Source organism: Lithobates pipiens, unplaced genomic scaffold (genome assembly GCF_037356315.1).
Source record: "Lithobates pipiens isolate NorthernLeopardFrog02 unplaced genomic scaffold, aLitPip1_a1.2 Scaffold_30, whole genome shotgun sequence".
NCBI lineage: Eukaryota > Metazoa > Chordata > Amphibia > Anura > Ranidae > Lithobates > Lithobates pipiens.
In genome coordinates this window covers 21,460,129-21,478,493 of record NW_027507791.1, presented here as the reverse complement: position 1 = coordinate 21,478,493, position 18,365 = coordinate 21,460,129, and the positions used below count along the sequence as shown (strand labels likewise).

The 18,365-nt window shown below is 44.0% G+C and overlaps 1 protein-coding gene across 1 annotated transcript; it reads left to right on the top strand.

Annotated features, from left to right (window-relative positions):
• The first annotated feature begins 1,529 nt into the window (after nt 1–1,529).
• LOC143943403 (alpha-1-antiproteinase-like) lies at nt 1,530–18,109 on the top strand. Its single transcript, XM_077465132.1, has 4 exons — nt 1,530–1,536; nt 1,625–1,886; nt 8,161–8,308; nt 17,921–18,109. The coding sequence occupies exons 1-4, from the start codon at nt 1,530–1,532 to the stop codon at nt 18,107–18,109; spliced, it is 606 nt and encodes a 201-aa protein (XP_077321258.1).
• The last annotated feature ends 256 nt before the right edge of the window (nt 18,110–18,365 follow it).

The window sequence follows — 18,365 nt, the reverse complement described above, 5'->3', positions numbered from 1 at the left end:
TTTTAATCGCACTGATCGCTGTATAAATATGAATGGTCCGAAAATAGCACCAAAAGTGTCCGATCTGTCTGCCATAAAGTATATATATATACTGTTCTAATGACTGGGACCTGGAACGGTAGATTATGGGTCACCTGATTGCTGGGATAGCTTCTGACTGGCTATCACAGTGATCAGTCACTGGGAAGCCCACCTCCGTATTCTCTGTCTCTGTGAATGGAAGAGAGAGATATATTGTATCATTCTCTGTTCTTGCAGAGATAGAAAAAAAAAGTGTGCGAAGAAAAAGAAAAAAAAAATAATAATAAAAATTTAAGAAAAAGAAATGAAATAAAATAAAAAAATAGGTTTGAGCTAGGTCAGTGCCAGGGTTAGTGTTTGGGTCAGGGTCACATGTCAAGGTCAAAGGTCAGTGGCAGTTTTTCTTTGGACAGGATTTTTTTTTTAATTCGTATCAGTGTCAGTGTGATTTAGGTAGCATTAAAAAAAAAGTAAAATGCACACAATTGTTTCAGGGCTGTACTAGAGGTACAAACACATGATCCAGCGATGTGCACGAGCACAGCGGCTCTAGCCGCTGTCTCCCTCCTCATTGGATAGATTGATAGCCGTTGGCTCCCGCTGCTGTCAATCAAATCCTGTCTCTCAGAACCAGAGGGGCAGGGCCAAGTCTGTGTCAATGGACGCAGCAGCAGGGCTCGGGAGTGAACACGCAAGGTGCCCCCCATCGAAAAGGGCTTTCCGGGGGGGCACCCAGCGAAAAGGAGGGGCCTGGAACACTGACAGGGGGACCCCAGAAGAGGATGATGCTCAAAACCATTACACAGAGCAGATAAGTATTAGACATGTGCACTTTTTTTTTTTTTTAGTTTAATTTGTTTTTCTTTTTTGGGTCATTTATTGGAATGTGATATTTCGAATAAATTCATAACTTTGGAAAAATTAGAATTTGTTATGTGCTATTCGTTTAGATGCGGTAATCGTAAATTCGGAAATGTGAAAAGTCGAAAATCTGAAATAATAACTAACTAATAAACTATTAAATTATAGGCATTGGAATTTCCTTCAAATTTGGCTGTGCAAGAAAATAACAAATACAAATTTATCCAAAGTTACAAATTATCTGAAATAACGAATGCCGTATCTAAATGGATGGAACGTAACAAATTAATAATAATAATAAATATTAATAATAAAACCTTTTTTATTATTAGTATTATTTATTATTATTAATTTGTTACGTTCCATTTGTTTAGATGCATTTGTTATTTCAGATACATTTGTATTCGTTACGTTCACTAACAGCCAAATTTGAAAGGAAATTCCAATACCTATAATTTAGTAGTTAGTAATAGTTATCATTATTAGTTAGTTAGTTCATTTTCATTCTTATTTTCGGATTTTCCAATTTACTAATTTTCAAATTTACTAATTTTCGGAAAAATTTGTTAAATCGGTAATCGTTAATTAGAATATTTCCAAATGAACGAACTTGGCGGAAAACAAATTTGAAACGGAACAAATTGCATATGTCTAGTAAGTATAGATATGTTTGGTATTTTAATACTAAAAAAAGCTTTAGAACCACTTTAACTTTTTTTCTTTTTTGATCATTCATTCTTAGGGAAGTGGGAAAAACCTTTTAATGAGAAATTTACCACAGAAGGAGATTTTCACATCAATAAGAATCTTACGGTGAAGGTGCCTTTCATGTCCAAGACTGGTTTTTACAAGGGAGCAGTATTGGATGAAGCCACCCTTGTATCTGTGCCTTACAAAGGGAACGCTTCCGCCTTATTTATCCTGCCTAAAGAAGGCAAAATGAAGGCAGTAGAATTACATAAAGCCGACATAGTGAAGAAATTTAAAAGTCATTGTCACACAGAGTAAGAGCACTTTTTCTTTAAAATGATGCTTAGTAGACATCTTGTCTACAATTGACTACACACATGAGTGCTATTGATTGCCATTTGTATTTTGATATTGCAGTTGTGTAGGACAAGGGTCTCCAAACTGCTGCCCGGGGGGCGGGATGTGGCCTTTTGCTTGACTTTATCTGGCTCTTGGGGCACTATTTCCCCAACTGACATCAATGAAGGGGCATCATTCCCCCTACTGACACCATCACTGGGGCTCTATTCTTCCATTGATACCAGCAATTGGGCACTCTTCCTTCCTTTAAATCAGGGGTCTCAAACTGGTGGCCAAACTACAAGTCCCATCATGCCTCTGCCTGTGGAAGTCATGCTTGTAATGGTCAGCCTTGCAATGCCTCATGGGACTTGTAGTTTTGCAACAGCTGGAGGGCCGCAAGTTTGAGACCCCTGCTTTAAATCAAGTGATGAAGCACTGATGCCGGGGCATTTTCTACTCCCATTGACCACGGTCTAGCCACCCTAAAGCCTGCAGGACAGTAAAAAGACCCTTTTCTTAGAAAGTTTGGAGAACCCTGGTCTAGGAAATGCAAACGCATATGCATAACATGATCAACTGAAGTGCAACTGGGTGCAGCGGGGTCACCTTATCAGTCTGCTGCCAAAATGTGATTGCAGGGACCTGTGTGGAGATGCAAAGGGTTACGTTACAGAGAATGATCGCTGTATTAGGACCTGTAACAGAAATTTGTTTGATTCAAACAGGCTTTGCATACCCATACTTGTCCAGGTCTGATGTCAACTTTGCCATTAACGCAAGCCCAATGCTCCTTGACATGGGTCCTTACATTGAATGTGTGACCATGTCCAAATTTAGAAGTGGTATATACGCTATATTACCAAAAGTATTGGGCTCCTGCCTTTACACTCACATGAACTTTAATGGCATACCAGTCTTAGTCCGTAGGATTCAATATTGAGTTGGCCCAACTTTTGCCAGGCCGGTCAAGTTCCTCCATCCCAAACGTACTCATCAATGTCTTTATGGACCTTGCTTTGTGCACTGGTGAGCAGTCACGTTGGAACAACAAAGTTGGGTGCATAAAATTGTCCAAAATGTCTTGGTATGCTGACGCCTTAAGAATTCCCTTCACTGGATCTAAGGGGCCAAGCCCAACCCAACCCCTGAGAAACAACCCCAAAACCATAATCCCCCTCCACCAAATGATTTGGACCAGTGCATAAAGCAAGGTCCATAAAGACATGGATGAGTGCGTTTGGGATGGAGGAACTTGACTGGCCTGCACAGAGACCCGACCTCAACCCGATAGAACACCTTTGGGATGAATTAGAGCGGAGACTGCGAGCCAGGCCCTCTCGTCCAACATCAGTGCTTGACCTCACAAATGCGATTCTGAAAGAATGGACAAACATTCCCATAGACACACTCCTAAACCTTGTGCACAGCCTTCCCAGAAGAGTTGAAGCTATTATAGCTGCAAAAGGGTGATTCAACTCAATATTGAACCCTACAAGCCTGAGATGCCATTAAAGTTCATGTGTGTGTAAAGGCAGGCACCCCAATACTTTACTGTACTGTGCTACAAGCTAGATTCATTTTAAAAGGGCTTTATTTATGTTTCTGTATGTGTGTGTGTGTGTGTGTGTGTATGTGTGTCTGTTTGTGTGTGTGTGTGTGTGTGTGTGTGTGTGTGTGTGTGCGCGCATGTATGTCTGTATGTATGTGTGTGCATGTGTGTATATTTGTATGTGCGTGTATGTATGTATGTATGTGTATGCATGTGTCTGTATGTGTCTGTGTGCATGTGTGTGCATGTGTGTCTGTATGTATGTGTGTCTGTATGTATGTGTGTGTGTGTGTGTGTGTGTGTGTGTGCGCATGTGTCTGTATGTGTGTATGTCTGTATGTATGTGTATGCATGTGTCTGTGTGTGTCTGCATTTGTCTGTATGTGTCTGTGTATTACTTTTAATCCAGACCCCCCCCCCCCCCCATTGTACCATCAGAACTGCTTTTGTGGGGCCTGTGTGATAGCAGCCAGGACTGCTGCTTCTCTGAAAAGCAATCCATACACAGATTGCTTTTCAGAGGCATTTGAAAGGTGGTAAAGGGGCATTATGTTGCCTCCTCACCACCTGTTTTAAGCCCGTAAATGCAGCATCACTATACCACAACTGTGCAATCCACACAGTTGCGGGGTAGTTGCAGTGCAGGCCCATTCACCCTGGGTATACCTCCAGCTGCAGCCACAGCATGTGTAAACCCCCAGCTGCACCCTCTGCAGCTACAGGGGGAGAAGTTGGAGGTGGTAAAAACAGCTTAACCATGTGGTTTTACTGCCCCTCCAACAAGCCCTTGGTTCACATCTGCGTGGCTGCAAGCTGCGTGTAGGGCAGCCCATGCATTTCAATGGGTTCCCCTACCCACAAAAATGCAGGGAAAGAAGTCCCTGAGCTTTTTTTGTTTTGTTTTTAATTGCACTGCACAAAAAGCACCCCACGTTTCCAATGTGTGGAGTAACATTAAGAATTAATGGTACCCCTAAAGAGCAGAGCATTCGTCTGTGTGTCGGGAACGAGCGCGGAAAAGGCAAGAGAATTCTTGCTGGGCAGTGTATGAGTGCTTGAACGACCGAATTTTAATGGTTCAAAGAATGTCAGGCAAAATGGTCGGCCCTTACACATGTTCACTTCATCAAATCTTAGCACTCTTTGAAAAAAGTTTGGACACCCCTGATTTAGACTTATGGTTGGGGTGGCATTAAAAATGTGCAGTTGAGTCATATTTTTAGCATGCCTCAACTGCCCCCCCCCCATCTGCAAAGGCAGCAGATGGGGGTGTCTACATGCTGCAGTTGTGATGGTTTGCTTCACGTCTGTGGAAAAAATGATTGCTCCTGATGCACTTGGTGGGCAGTACATGACCTATTCAAGCCAAGTGCTTAAATTATCCCACAACCTTGTGCAGTGCACAAGATTGTGGCACATTGGTACAGCATTTACAGGGGTTAAAAGAGGCAGTGAGGAGGTGTCATATCACCTATGCACCTTCTCTTCAATGGCTATGTAAAATGATTCATATGCAGATCACTTTTAAGCAGTTTAGACCCAAGTGTAAACTTAAGCCATACATGGAATGAAATTGGCCAATTCAGTAAATCTGGCCTGGATTTGATCTATGGGCAAGTTGAGTATACCCAAATGAATCCATTGATTGACTTGCGTACAATCAGCCCATATGATGTTTTACATTAAATTACTACCGGCAGCTATAGCCGTTATAGACACTAGCAGTAATTATTGTGTTCTGCTAGCCAGGAAGGCTTCCTGCTCCCCCGCTTGCAGAACACAACAGCATTCTTCCATTTATCACTGACTGTGTTGATGGGGGAATTGAGCAATTTTTCACCCAAGGTGGAAGGAAATAAGATCAAATTGTATGTAGACTGCTTTAGCCTAACACAGCAGATTTTGTTTTTAAGAAGCCATATATGAACATGATCCAGAAACACAGCTGTCTTTTGTGGGCCAAAGCTCATTATAAATGGTCTGTTGCAAAGTGAAAAACTGTTCTCTGGGCCAAAGCTTTTTTTAAATCAATGGTCAGTTGCAAAGTGCAAAATTGTTCTCCCCAGGCCAAAACTCATTAGAAATGGTCTGTTGCCAAGTATGAAACTGTTCTCTGGAAAAAGCTCATTTAAAAATGGTCTGTTGCAAAGTGAAAAACTGTTCACTGGGCCAAAGCTCATTGAAAATGGTCTGTTGCAAAATGGAAAACTGTTCTCTGGGCTACAGCTCATTTAAAATGGTCTATTGCAAAGTAGAAAACTGTTCTCTGGGCCAAAGCTCATTTAAAATGGTCTGTTGCAAAGTGGAAAACTGTTCTGTGGTCAGATGAATCAAAATTTGATATTCTTTTTTGGCAACCATGGGCACCATGTTCTTCAGACTAAAGAGGAGAGGGACCTTCTGGTTTGTTTTTGGCTCTCAATTCAAAAGCTGGCATCTCTGATGGTATGGGGGTGGAGCATTGGTGTGTATGGAATTAGCAGCTTGCACATCTGGAAAGGCACCATCAATAATGAAAGATATATGCAGGTTTTAGAGCAGCATATGCTCCCATCGAGAAAATGTCTGTTTCAGGAAAGGCCTTGTATATTAAAGTAAGACAAGGCTAAACCGCATACTACATCTATGACACCAGCATGGCTTCCTAGTGGAAGAGTCAAGGGGCTTAACTGGCTTCCTACAGTCCAAACCTTTCACACTGTGCTAAACATGGCCCCACCCCAACTTTTTTGAAACTTGTTCCTGCCATCAATTTAGAAAAATAACTTTGTTTTGTTTTTAACTACTTCAGCCCCGGAAGGATTTACCCCCTTCCTGACCAAGCCCTTTTTTTGGCATACGGCACTGCATCACTTTAACTGACAATTGCGCGGTTCTATGATGTTGTACCCAAATAAAACTGACATCCTCTTTTCCCACAAATAGAGCTTTCTTTTGGTGGTATTTGATCACCTCTGCGGTTTTTATTTTTATTTCTTGCGCTAAAAAAGAGAGCGAACATTTTGAAAAAAAAGCTTAATTGTTTCCTTTTTTTCTATAATAAATAGCCCCCAAAAATATATACACAAAACACATTTCTTCCTCAGTTTAGGCTGATATGTATTCTTCTGCATATTTTTGGCAATAAGCGTATATTGATTAGTTTGCGCAAAAGTTATCACATCTACAAAATAGGGGATAGATTTATGGCATTTTTATTATTATTTTTTTTTAATTAGTAATGTTGGCGATCTGTGATTTTTATCATGACTGTGACATTGCGGTGGACAGATCGGACACTTTTGACACTATTTTGGGACCATTGACATTTATACAGCGATCGGTGCTATAAAAATGCACTGATTACTGTGTAAGACCCCTTTCACACTGGGGCGTTTTTCAGGCGTTTTTCAAGCGCTTTAGCGCTAAAAAAAGCGCCTGAAAAGCGCTTGAAAGAAGCCCCATCTGCAGTCCCAATGTGAAAGCCCAAGTGCTTTAAGAGCCCTTTCACAATGTCAGTGCCCGAGAAAAAACGCTTGTAAAGTGCCTTATTGGGGCGCTTTTAACCCCTCCTAGTGGCCAAATAAAGGGTTAAAAGCGCCCACAAAACGCTGCTGCCAATAGCGTTTTTCAGGCGTTTTACAGGCGTTTCCCATTGATTTCAATGGGAAGGGGCGCTTTAGGAGCGTTGTATTCACCGCTCCAAAAGCGCTGCAAAGAAGCTGCTTGCAGGACTTTTTTTGACGCTCTGCCAGCGCAGCGCCTCAGTGTGAAAGCACTCAGGCTTTTACATTGGGCTTGCAGTTGCAGCTTCTTTCAGGCGCTTTTTTTAACGCTAAAGCGCCTGAAAAACGCCCCAGTGTGAAAGGGATCTCGGTGTGAAAGCACTTGGGCTTTTACATTGGGATTGCAGTTGCGGCTTCTTTCAGGCGCTTTTTTTAACGCTAAAGCGCATGAAAAACGCCTGAAAAACGCCCCAGTGTGAAAGGGGTCTTAATGTCACTGGCAGGGAAGGGGTTAAAAACTAGGGGGCGATCAAGAGGTTAAGTGTGTTCCCTGGTCGTGTTCTAACTGTAGGGGGGGTGGGCTCACTAGAACATGACAGAGATCACTGGGAGCAGTAGATCCCTGTCATGTCACAAGGCAGAACAGGGAAATACCTTGTTTAAATAGTCATCTCCCCATTCTACCTCTCTGTGCCACGATCATGGGCCACCGGCAGACATTGGGGCCGCGGGACCCGTGGGCACGCTCCTGGGGACCATTTGACCACTTGCCGATCAGCTCACGCCGATATATGTTGGCAAAGTGGCACGGGTGCACAAAATCACATATCCGTACGTTGCTGTGTCATCGGCGGCTAGCGGGTACGTTATTTTGCGCACCCATGTCACTTTACCGTCTTATATCAGTGTGAGCCTGTCGGCAAGTGGTTAAATGGTCCATTTTCTTAGTTGAAACTTTTGATATGTTTTCTATTTTCTATTGTGAACAAAATCTGGATTTGTAAGATTTGTAAATCATTGCATTCTGTTTTTATGTCCATTTTTTACACAGCGGTCAAGCTTTTTTGGAATTGGCGTTGAATGCTACAGGCAGGATCACCCATTGAAAATAAAAGAAAAATAGCCTGTAAAAAAATAACTTGTTGCATTTATTCTTCAAATACTGTTTGTCTCGGTATCATTCCCCTTCTTGTTTCTTTTATCTTCCCACAGCCTTGTGGATCTCAGAATCCCCAAGTTTACCATTGCTGGCGAGGTTGACCTAAAACAAGTCCTACCTAAAATGGGAATAGTTGAGATATTTTCCAACACCGCAGATTTTTCTGGAATCACTAAGGATCAGAGCCTGAAAATTTCACAGGTGATTTTTTTTTTTATTCTTTTTTTTTATAGTTATAATCTAAAGGATACAAATTTTGGGGGAGGGTGTAGAATGGGATCATCAAAAACAAATACAATGTGAGCGATGTTCCCTATAGCGAGAAATCAGAGGTAAGGTTTTAGGACTTGAAAATTGGTAAGAACGAGTCCTATGTCTACATTATGGAGTATTCATTGATAAAAATGGTAAAAAGATGTATGAGACTGGATAGATAGGGGGTCTTATTAACTACCTGAAGACCAGGCCTTTTCTGGCCCTTTTTGTTTACAAGTATAAATCAGTATTTTTTTGGTAGAAAATGTATATATTTTTTTAGCAGAGATCCTAGGGAATAAAATACTGCATAGCAGTTTTTCAAACTCAATTTTTTGGGAAAAAATACAATATAATGCATTAAAAAAAACACAATATATACCACATTTTTTTAAATAAAATATGAAAGATAAAGTTATGCAGAGTAAATAAATACCTAACATGTCACACTTTAAAATTGCGCACACTCGCAGAATGGTGACAGGCTACAGTACTTCTCCATAAGCGACCCTTTTACAGGTTACCAGTTTAGAGTTACAGAGGAGGTCCAGCGCTGGAAATATAGTATTTTTGATCACTTTTATTCATATTATAAAGAATATAAACATCCCTTGTAATAGAAATAAGGATGACAGGTCCACTTTAGGCTGGGTTCACACTGCTGCGGTTACCCGCCTGCCCCAAACTCGCACAGGACCCTTTTTTTGGTCCGCAGCAGAATCGGATCGCATGGGTGTTCACACCATGCGATCCGATTCCTGTCCGAGTTTGCAGATCTCACTGAGATATGCGAACTGATCTGGGGGTGTCATTAACGTTTCACTGACACTCCCAGCAGTTCGCATAGGGCAGTGTGAACTGCCGCTGGGAGGTATGCGATGCGGGAACCCGCCGCGGATTTGCGGCGTTCCCGCATCACTGCAGTGTGAACCCAGCCTTATAGAGAGATCTGGGGGTCAAAATGACCCCAAACCTCATCTTTGCCTTTAAAAGCAAAAGTAAAAAAATAAAATAAAAAAAATTCTTGCTTTAAAAAAAAAAATGTTTACTGCCGCCCTAGACAGGAAGTGCCATGACGGCGTTCTGGTGCAACAAGGTCATAGAGACGATCTAGTCTCTGGTAGTGTCTGTGACCAGCTGGTCACACCTTCAGACTGCTTCTCGGGTGTGCTGGTAAAAACGGTAAGCCTGAGAGACAGATCAGAATGTGAACCAGTGGCTGAGCTGCTTGGACTGCTTTCATGAGAGACAGCTGCCAGCTGAAAAAAAAAAAATACTGTGATTGTGGCTGCTAGCTCAGCACATGGATGGTGGGAATCCCTCATAATGGACACAGCAGGTGTACAGACCTAGGAACTCAGCACAGGGATGTGGGAACCCCTCATAATGGGCACAGCAGGTGTACAGACCCAGGAACTCAAACAAGGGATGGTGGGAAACTGCCATTCCGCTCCTTGACAGTGAGGTGTGAGGTTTCTGGTTCCTTAGCTCCTGTGCTTCCAGAGACCAGGGGCTAGAGTTGCTTCTCTGCCCCAGGAGGGATGCTGGATCCTGGGGAGGACCCTGGTAGGGGCCCCCTGGATAGGCCTGTGGAAGATTCTGGGCCTTGACAAAGGAGTGATGAGTCCCTGTCTGCCTTTAGACAGAGGATTGTTGGAAAGCTGAAGTGGATTGAGAAAGAAGAGGAGAAATTGTTGATTTTGATGGCTGAATTTAGAAAAAAAAAACAAGTTTGTGCTAAATTATACAGCAAGAAGAGGCCAGCCTGAGTTGAAAGACTTGGAGCAAGCTGTTAAGAAGCTGTGAGCTCTCTGAAGGAGAATAGTGGCATATTTAAAGAGAAATATAGAAAAATATAGAAATGAGGAGCGATTTAATCACATGAGGAGAGGAGCCGCTCCTGCATGGAAAGTGACCCCATCAGTGAGGAGATGCTGGTACCAACAGACTCAGCAGAGACTGAGAAAGTGGGCCCAGAGGATGAGTCCAGCTCTTCAACACCTCAGACATCTGCTGAGCCCTCAATGGTGGAGACCTCTGTCTCCCTCCCTCTGCAACAGCAATATGGAACATCTGAGCAGGGGTTTAACCACTTTCAGACCGGACCAATTTGCTGGTCAAAGACCAGACCACTTTTTTGCGATTCGGCACTGCGTCGCTTTAACTGACATTTGCGCGGTCGTGCGACGTGGCTCCCAAACAAAATTGACGTCCTTTTTTTCCCACAAATAGAGCTTTCTTTTGGTGGTATTTGATCACCCCTGCGGTTTTTATTTTTTGCGCTATAAACAAAAATAGAGCGACAATTTTGAAAAAAACGCATAATTTTTTACTTTTTGTTATAATAAATATCCCCAAAAATATATAAAAAAACATTTTTTTCCCTCAGTTTAGGCCGATACGTATTCTTCTACATATTTTTGGTAAAAAAAATCGCAATAAGCGATTATTGATTGGTTTGCGCAAAAGTTATAGCGTTTACAAAATAGGGATAGTTTTATAGCATTTTTATTAATAATTTTTTATTATTTTTTTTTACTAGTAATGGCGGCGATCTGCGATTTTTATTGTGACTGCGACATTGTGGGGGACCCATCGGACATTTTTGACACATTTTTGGGACCATTGTCATTTATACAGTAATCACTGCTATATAAATGCAGTGATTCCTGTGTAAATGACACTGGCAGTGAAAGGGTTAGCCAGTGGGTGGCAGTGTAGGGGTTAAGTGTTCCTAGGGGTGTGTTACTAACTGTGGGGGGGTTGGGCTTTCATTTAGTGTACACTGATCTCTGCTCCAATCACATGGAGCAGAGATCAGCGTCACTAGTTGCTAGGCAGAATGGAAAAATGTTGTTTACACAGCATTTCCTCGCGGGACCTCCGTGAGACGATCGCGGGGATGCCCGCGGCGATCGAGTCCGCGGGTCCCGCGACCGGACTCACGGGGGTCCCGACCAGCGCGGGAGTGCGCCGCCGGCGGCGCGCTCCCGATGGCAGGGCGGCATCGAATATTGGACGTACCTGTACGCCAATATGCCTGCCCGTGCCATTCTGTCGACGTACATCGTCGTGCGCTCGTTTGGGAAGTGGTTAAAGGAGGTACTGGCATGCTGGAGTTCATCTGTAAGCTGGAATCCCCAGATGATGATAATGATGATGAGAAGAAGGACACCGTTCTGATCCCACCCTCAGCCATGACATTGTAAAGGTAACAGCACAGCAAGCAGGTACAGTGTGTGTGCAGGATGGTGGACTTTATTAGTGACAATAGGTTGCTGAGGGTTGTAGTGCTATGGGCAGTCAGCCCAGACCCATAAACAATGTGCAGTCTGAATTACCTGCTGAAAGCAAAGCTTCAGATCAAATTGGTGTGAGTAACTGCCAGCTTCTGGGGGAAGAGTCTGCAGTGTGGAGCTCCATGGACAATACAGAGACTTTGCCTGGACCAGACTCAGCAGCTGTTCCTGTGAATGGTGGAGGAGATGCTGGGAGCAGTAGTGCTACAACTCTCTAGGAGTCTGCAGCAGCCAAGACTGTGATTGATCCCAGGACTGAAGCTGAGTGCTCAGAGCAGGGGGAGGGGGTGGGTCCTGCCTCTGCTAATCAGAATACTGCTATTCCAGCTGATTCAGACTCTCTGCCAGCAGGTTGGAATGTGTCTAAGGACAAGACTGCAAATGGTGGTGGTGGAAGAAAAACGTATTCTGGTGTTGCTGCCACAGGTTCTGGGAAGGGGGAGCAAGTAGGGAAGGAATATGAAAATGTTTTATCTTCCTCCCTGTTTAAAAGGAGGAATGTCATTCAATTAAAATGGAAAGGCGGTCGAATCCCCCCACATAGGAGGGCAGTGGTGGATAAAATCCTGCAGATGGGGTTTAGGCATGCGGATATCTTCACCCTGATCAGTCCGGTAGGTTCCTATGAGTACGATTTGTCTTTTATCCGTCCGGAGTCTTTGGACATATTTTGGGAGAAATATGAACACGTGTGTAGGGGCCTGCCGGACTGGAAAGGGCTCATCCCCAAGCTTATATCATGCCAACCCCTCATTAAAATGATGACAATTCTTGTCCGTAATGAATCTATACCCCAAGGGGATTTAACTGTATGGTTGAGGAGGTATGGGGATGTCCTGAGCCCCCTAAAAAAGATTTTGGCCGATTGGGGAATATGGACGGGGGGTGGTCTGTGCAGATAAAATTAAAAGTAATTGATAATGTCATCCAGCATCTGCCATCCTCAGCTTTCCTGGGGAGGGACAGGCTGACCATCTTCTATCCAGGCCAGCCAAAGCTATGCAACAAATGTGGAGATAAAGGGCATCTTGTATCCTCCTGTCCAATGATGAAGTGCTCTCTGTGTCAGGGTATAGGACATTTGGCAAAGGACTGTAATATCATCAGGTGCAATCTGTGCAATGCGGTGGGACATCCTTACAGTCAGTGTCCTGAGGCAATGCACAACAAGCCAGAGCTTATGAGAGAGTTCTTCTGCCTGGACATGGAGGATGCTCAGAGCTCAGCAGCTGGAGGGCCTGTGCCAGAGTCTGTGCCAATACCCAATGTGTCTGTGTCTCCCCAGTCCAGTGTTTCTCAATTCCAGTCCTCATGGCCCACTAACAGGTCATGTTTTCAGGCTTTCCATTATTTTGCACAGGTGATTTGATCAGTTTCACTGCCTTAGTAATTACCCCAGCTGTTTCATCTGAGGGAAATCCTGAAAACATGACCTGTTAGTGGGCCATGAGGACTGGAATTGAGAAACACTGCCCCAGTCTGTGGTGCCCCAGTCTGTTTCCCAAACCCAGTATGTCTGTGTATCCCCAGTCTGAGTATGTACCTAGTGTGCCCGTGTCTTCCCAGTCTGTATATAAAGTTTCAGTTGCAGAGAATGTGTCCAATCCTTCTGTGTCTTCTAAAATTAAAGAGGCAGCAAGAGGTGCTGAGGCTGGTGCGTCAGGTGTGGTGACAGTCCCCCTCCCCTGACGCTGCAGGGTTTCTATTGCAGATTGTGGGGTGCAGAGGAGTGGGGAAAATGGTGGGGAGGCTGGCCTGGTGATAGATAAGGGAAGGGAGAGTGGGGGGGGGGGGTGAAGGGGAGGATAGGTGTGGAGAGACTGGTTCTGGTTTATCTAAGGATGATATGGAGTGGTTGGAGGATAGGAGGAGGGGCAAAAGAAGGAAAAAAGGTGTTCAGTTACCTTTGATCCTAAAGTTTTGCCTTTGGAAAATAAGTTTAAGGTCCTGTAGGATGATGATGATGATGAGTGGGACTCGTTCAGTTCAGCGTCCTCTATGGATGATGATTGCCAGGGTGCAACGAACCGCGCTTGTTCTCCAGGGAGAGGGAGTAGTCAGGCTAAAACGGCTGCCTCAACTACCCTAATAGCAGTTCCCACTCCGTTGAAAGTGGCAACCATTAATGTTACCAGCTTAAGATCAGTAAGCACTCGTCATATGGCCTTATTTTTGCTCAGCGAGTTTGATGCTGACAATTTGTTTTTGCAAGAGACCCATCTGAATAGTCTGGCAGATATACATCTGAAAAAGGAGTGGAGACGTGGTCTCTTGCGGCCGAGCCTTACAGCGGGGTTGCAGTCCTTTTTTCTGGTATGGTAACGTGCCGGCGGGTAATTGAGGTAGAGATTGGGAGATGCATGGTCTTGGACGTCTCTGTAAGGGGGCAGGACTTGTGCCTGATTAACATCTATGGTCCCCAGATGCAGTGGGACAGGAAATGCCTCTTTACAAAGATTAAGCCTTTTATTTTTACGGCCCAGCAGGTTATCTTTGGAGGTGATTTCAACACCATTACTAGGTCTAAAGACAGGAGAGGTTTCAGAGATAAGCTGGGCTATGACACCCTTTTTCTCAATGCGATAGTTAGGGAAGCAGGTCTAGTAGATGCGCACATTAAGCGCTGCCCAAACAGCACAGGGTTCACTTTTCAGCGAGGTAGTAGTCAGAGTAGGATAGATAGGTTTTTAAAGGGAGACTCTGCTATTTCGGCACCTTTGTGTCGGGCAGTGGAGTTTTCTGATCACTGTATTCTATCTGTGACTCTGAATGCCTCAGACATGCCACCTAGGGGGAGGGGTATCTGGAGATTGAACTCAGCCCTCCTGGAAGACGAGAGAGTAAGACAATCCTTTGAGAATTTTTTTCAAGCACAGGTAACGATCCTAGACTTTTGCAACAGCAAGTCAGAATGGTGGGAGCTTGTAAAACAGGGGACTGTTAGACTTTTGAAGGCCATAGGAAGAAAGAAGTAGCAAGATAAGTATATCACCTACCAGCGTTTGCGGAAGAAACTAGATTGCGTTGTTTCGAATAGAGGAGATTCTGGGGTGATCTGAGGTGAATCTCCTCCTTAAGAGACATGAATATGACCGGCACGCCTCTTTGGTTCAGGAGAGGGATTACGGGAAATACCATTCGCCTGACCCTTACCAGAACTGTAAACAGAGCGTAGCAGTTAAGACGGTCAATGGCCTGAAGGACAGTGTGGGCTCTCTGACAAAGTCTAGGTCAGGGATCCTGGAGGTTGTCAGGTGATACTATGCCGATCTCCTGGGAGGAAGGAGCCTTGATCGGACAAGGATGTTGGGTTTTTTGGACTCCACACCAGGACTGGAAAGTAATGTTCCTTTGATGAATTTGACAGATGAAATCACTGCAGATGAGGTAGTCCAGGCTATTGATAAAGTGGCCATCAAGAAAACGCCAGGGCCAGATGGTTTGATAGCTGAATTTTATAAATGTTTTAAGACGATCCTGGCTCCCTACCTTGCAGAGGTTTTTAATGGCTGTTTGTATGAGGTTTCTCTCCCTCCCTTCATGAGGCAATCTGCAGTGATCCTTCTGTCAAAGGGTAAAGATCCTTCGATGATTGAGAATTGGCGCCCCATTAGCCTTCTTAATGTCAATAGAAAGATACTGGCAAAGATTTTTTCTGGCGATTATCGCCAGTGGCAGGCAGTTTGTTATCCCACCACCAGCACTGTTCGGTCCAAGGTAGAAGCACTTTCTCAGCAGTGTTAGCTGTCTGGGAGGCCTTGGAGCATTGTAGGGCTGCTGGGTGGGGTAAATTTTTGCTGACATTGGATTAGGCTAAGGCCTTCGATAGGGTTAATCATGAGTACTTATGGCTCCTTCTTGGCAGATATGGCCTGGAGGGGGGTTTCATTGATTGGCTCAAGATTTTGTACAAAGGGGCTGAAAGCTTTCCTCTGGTTAATGGTTCGGTCGGGCAACCCTTTGTGGTCGGCTCGGGTGTGCGTCAGGGGTGCCCTTTGAGTCCTCTGTTATATGTGTTTGCAATCGACCCCTTCATTAGAAGGCTAGAGAATGGATCATTGTGTGGGGTACCTCTGGGCATCTCTGGTGAGCCTCCTTTGAAAGTTGTAGCCTATGCTGATGACGTTTCTGTTTTTGTCTCTGGGACTGGGGAGGCGCAGGAGGTGGTCTCAGTGATAAGGCAGTATACAGAGGCATCAGGTTCAAAGGTCAACCAGGACAAGTGAGAAGCTTTCTGGATGGGCATGGAAGGTGAGAGCTTTGTTCTCCTGGATGACTTCCCGGAAACCCAACATAAAATTAGAGTTCTAGGCATTGAATTTGTCCCAGGTAACTATGGTCATGCATATTGGCTGAACAGGCTGGAGAATGCCGATGCCAAGGTGACAAGCTGGAAAGGTTGGCAGCTTTCCTTGAGGGAAAAGGTTGATCTGATCAAGACTTACCTGATTCTATATGTCAATTTTGTTTGCGTTTTGCCAGCTTCTCTCTATACCAGGGTCTATACTTGTTTCTTCCAGCTGTTATGGGAGAAAAGAATAAACCTTGTCAAAAGGAATGTGACTTACCTTTCTAGTTGGGAGGATGGTCTAGGGATGATCAACCCTGTAGTATTTTTCTCTCTGATGTTTGTGAAGTACAATCTTGGTAACATGTTGGCAGAGAGACCGCCTGGGTGGGTTGGTATTTTCCAGTCCTGGTTTAGGCCCTTTCTGTGAGACTGGGAAAATGGTGGGCCAGTGAAAAGTCTAAGGGTCAATCATGATAAGCTCCCGACTTATGTTGTCCCGTGTTTGAAAGTACTTCGGCAGTGGCAAGTAACAGCAGGAGAAGTCAGATCTCTTCCAAGGAAACTTCTTGAGAAGCGGATCATGAGCTCTGCTTTTTGCGAGCCACTGGCCTTGAGGGATTGCACGAGCCTGGTTTTGGGGGTGGGTTTGCAATTGATTAATTTGGAGAGAATCCCAATGAAGTTTAGGGATCAGGCTTGGCTTGCCTTTCATGGAAAACTATATGTGAAGGGCAACTTGAAGTTTCTTTCCATGAGTGATCGGGGCTGCCCGAGAGTGGAGTGTGGAGGAGTGGTGGAGTCCATGGATCACTTTCTACTTCAGTGCCCTTTTAATATAGTGTACAAGAGGGCAGAGAAGGCTCTGAGTATACCCTTTCTCCCCCATATGAGTTATGCAGCGTGGGTGTATGGGACTTTCCAGACTCGCCGGGATTATGATTTGGAAACACTTTTTTTTGTTAGTTTAGTAGTCAGTTATTTCACGTGGAGTGCACGTTTTCAGGTATCCTTACGGGGTAAAATCCTCCCTGTGGAAGTGGTGATGCAGAACATTCTGGGTGAGATTGGGAAGATTCGGGGTCTTGAGAAAGACAGGTGGCAGCAGGAGGCCTGGATAAGGGCGTGGAGGAATATCAGGACTCTGTAGCTGCTGCCTGTTGATCTCGGGGTGTGCGTCTTTCTTTGTATTCTTCTTTCACTCCCCTAGATTTTCAGATCCAATATAATTTTGATAAAAGGCTACATGCATTGTGACGGTGATGTTCCTTAGTCTGGCTCTTCTGTAAGGATTATGTTGTGCGCAATTTGGTTTGCACTGTTTATTTTGCTCTTGTTCTTTCTGGTTTGTATAGTCATATTCAATTATTTTGTAAATATGTTTTATTTATTTATTATGGTTTTATTGTATATAAGTTGTTGTTGTTTGTAAGATTTTTCAATAAACAAAATGAACCCCTCATAATGGGCACATCAGGTGTACAGACCTGGGAACAAAGCACAGGGATGGTGGGAACCCCTCATAATGGGCACAGCAGGGGTACAGACCCAGGAACTCAGCACAGGGATGATGGAAACCCCCTCATAATGGGCACAGCGGGTGTACAGACCCGGCAACTCAGCACAGGGATGGTGGAAACCCCCTCATAATGGGCACAGCGGGTGTACAGACCCGGCAACTCAGCACAGGGATGGTGGGAACCCCCCATCATGGGCACAGTCATACTTTTCCTATTAGCCCAAAAACAAAACCCGCTAAAAAATGCATAATGCAGCAAACATATGTCAACAATGCACCAAAAAATGCATAAACTGCAACCTGCATAGATGTGAACCGAATCTTAAAGGATTACACAGGTGTGTTAAAAGGTGGTTTGTATATCTGAAGTTTAAATTTACAAAAATATTTCATCTTCTGGTATAAAATGTATTTAAAACAGTTTTTATTTTATTTATTTTTTTCCTCCTCAGGCTGTTCACAAAGTGAAGATCAATGTGGATGAGATGGGGACAGAGGCTGCTGGGGCTACTGTCATGGAGGCCGTTCCAATGAGACTCCCTATGCAGATGAATTATGATCATCCGTTCTTATATAGTATTTATGACCATGAAACCAAAACTATTCTCTTCTTGGGGAAAGTCGTAAACCCAAAGAACTAATTCTCTGCACAAATCATCACTTGTGCCTTCAATAAAGATGATACTTTGATGTAATACGTCTTTTCATGTACTTTCTTTGCAATCTGTAACTTTACAGCAGAGGCTTCAGCATGTACATCATGGAATTTACCTGCTTAGCCAGCGGGCACTCTCACCCCCTTCCTGCCCAGGACAATGTTCAGCTTTCAGCGCTCTCGTGCTTTGAAAGACGATTGCTCCGTCATGTAACACTGTACCCATAAGATATTTTTATCAT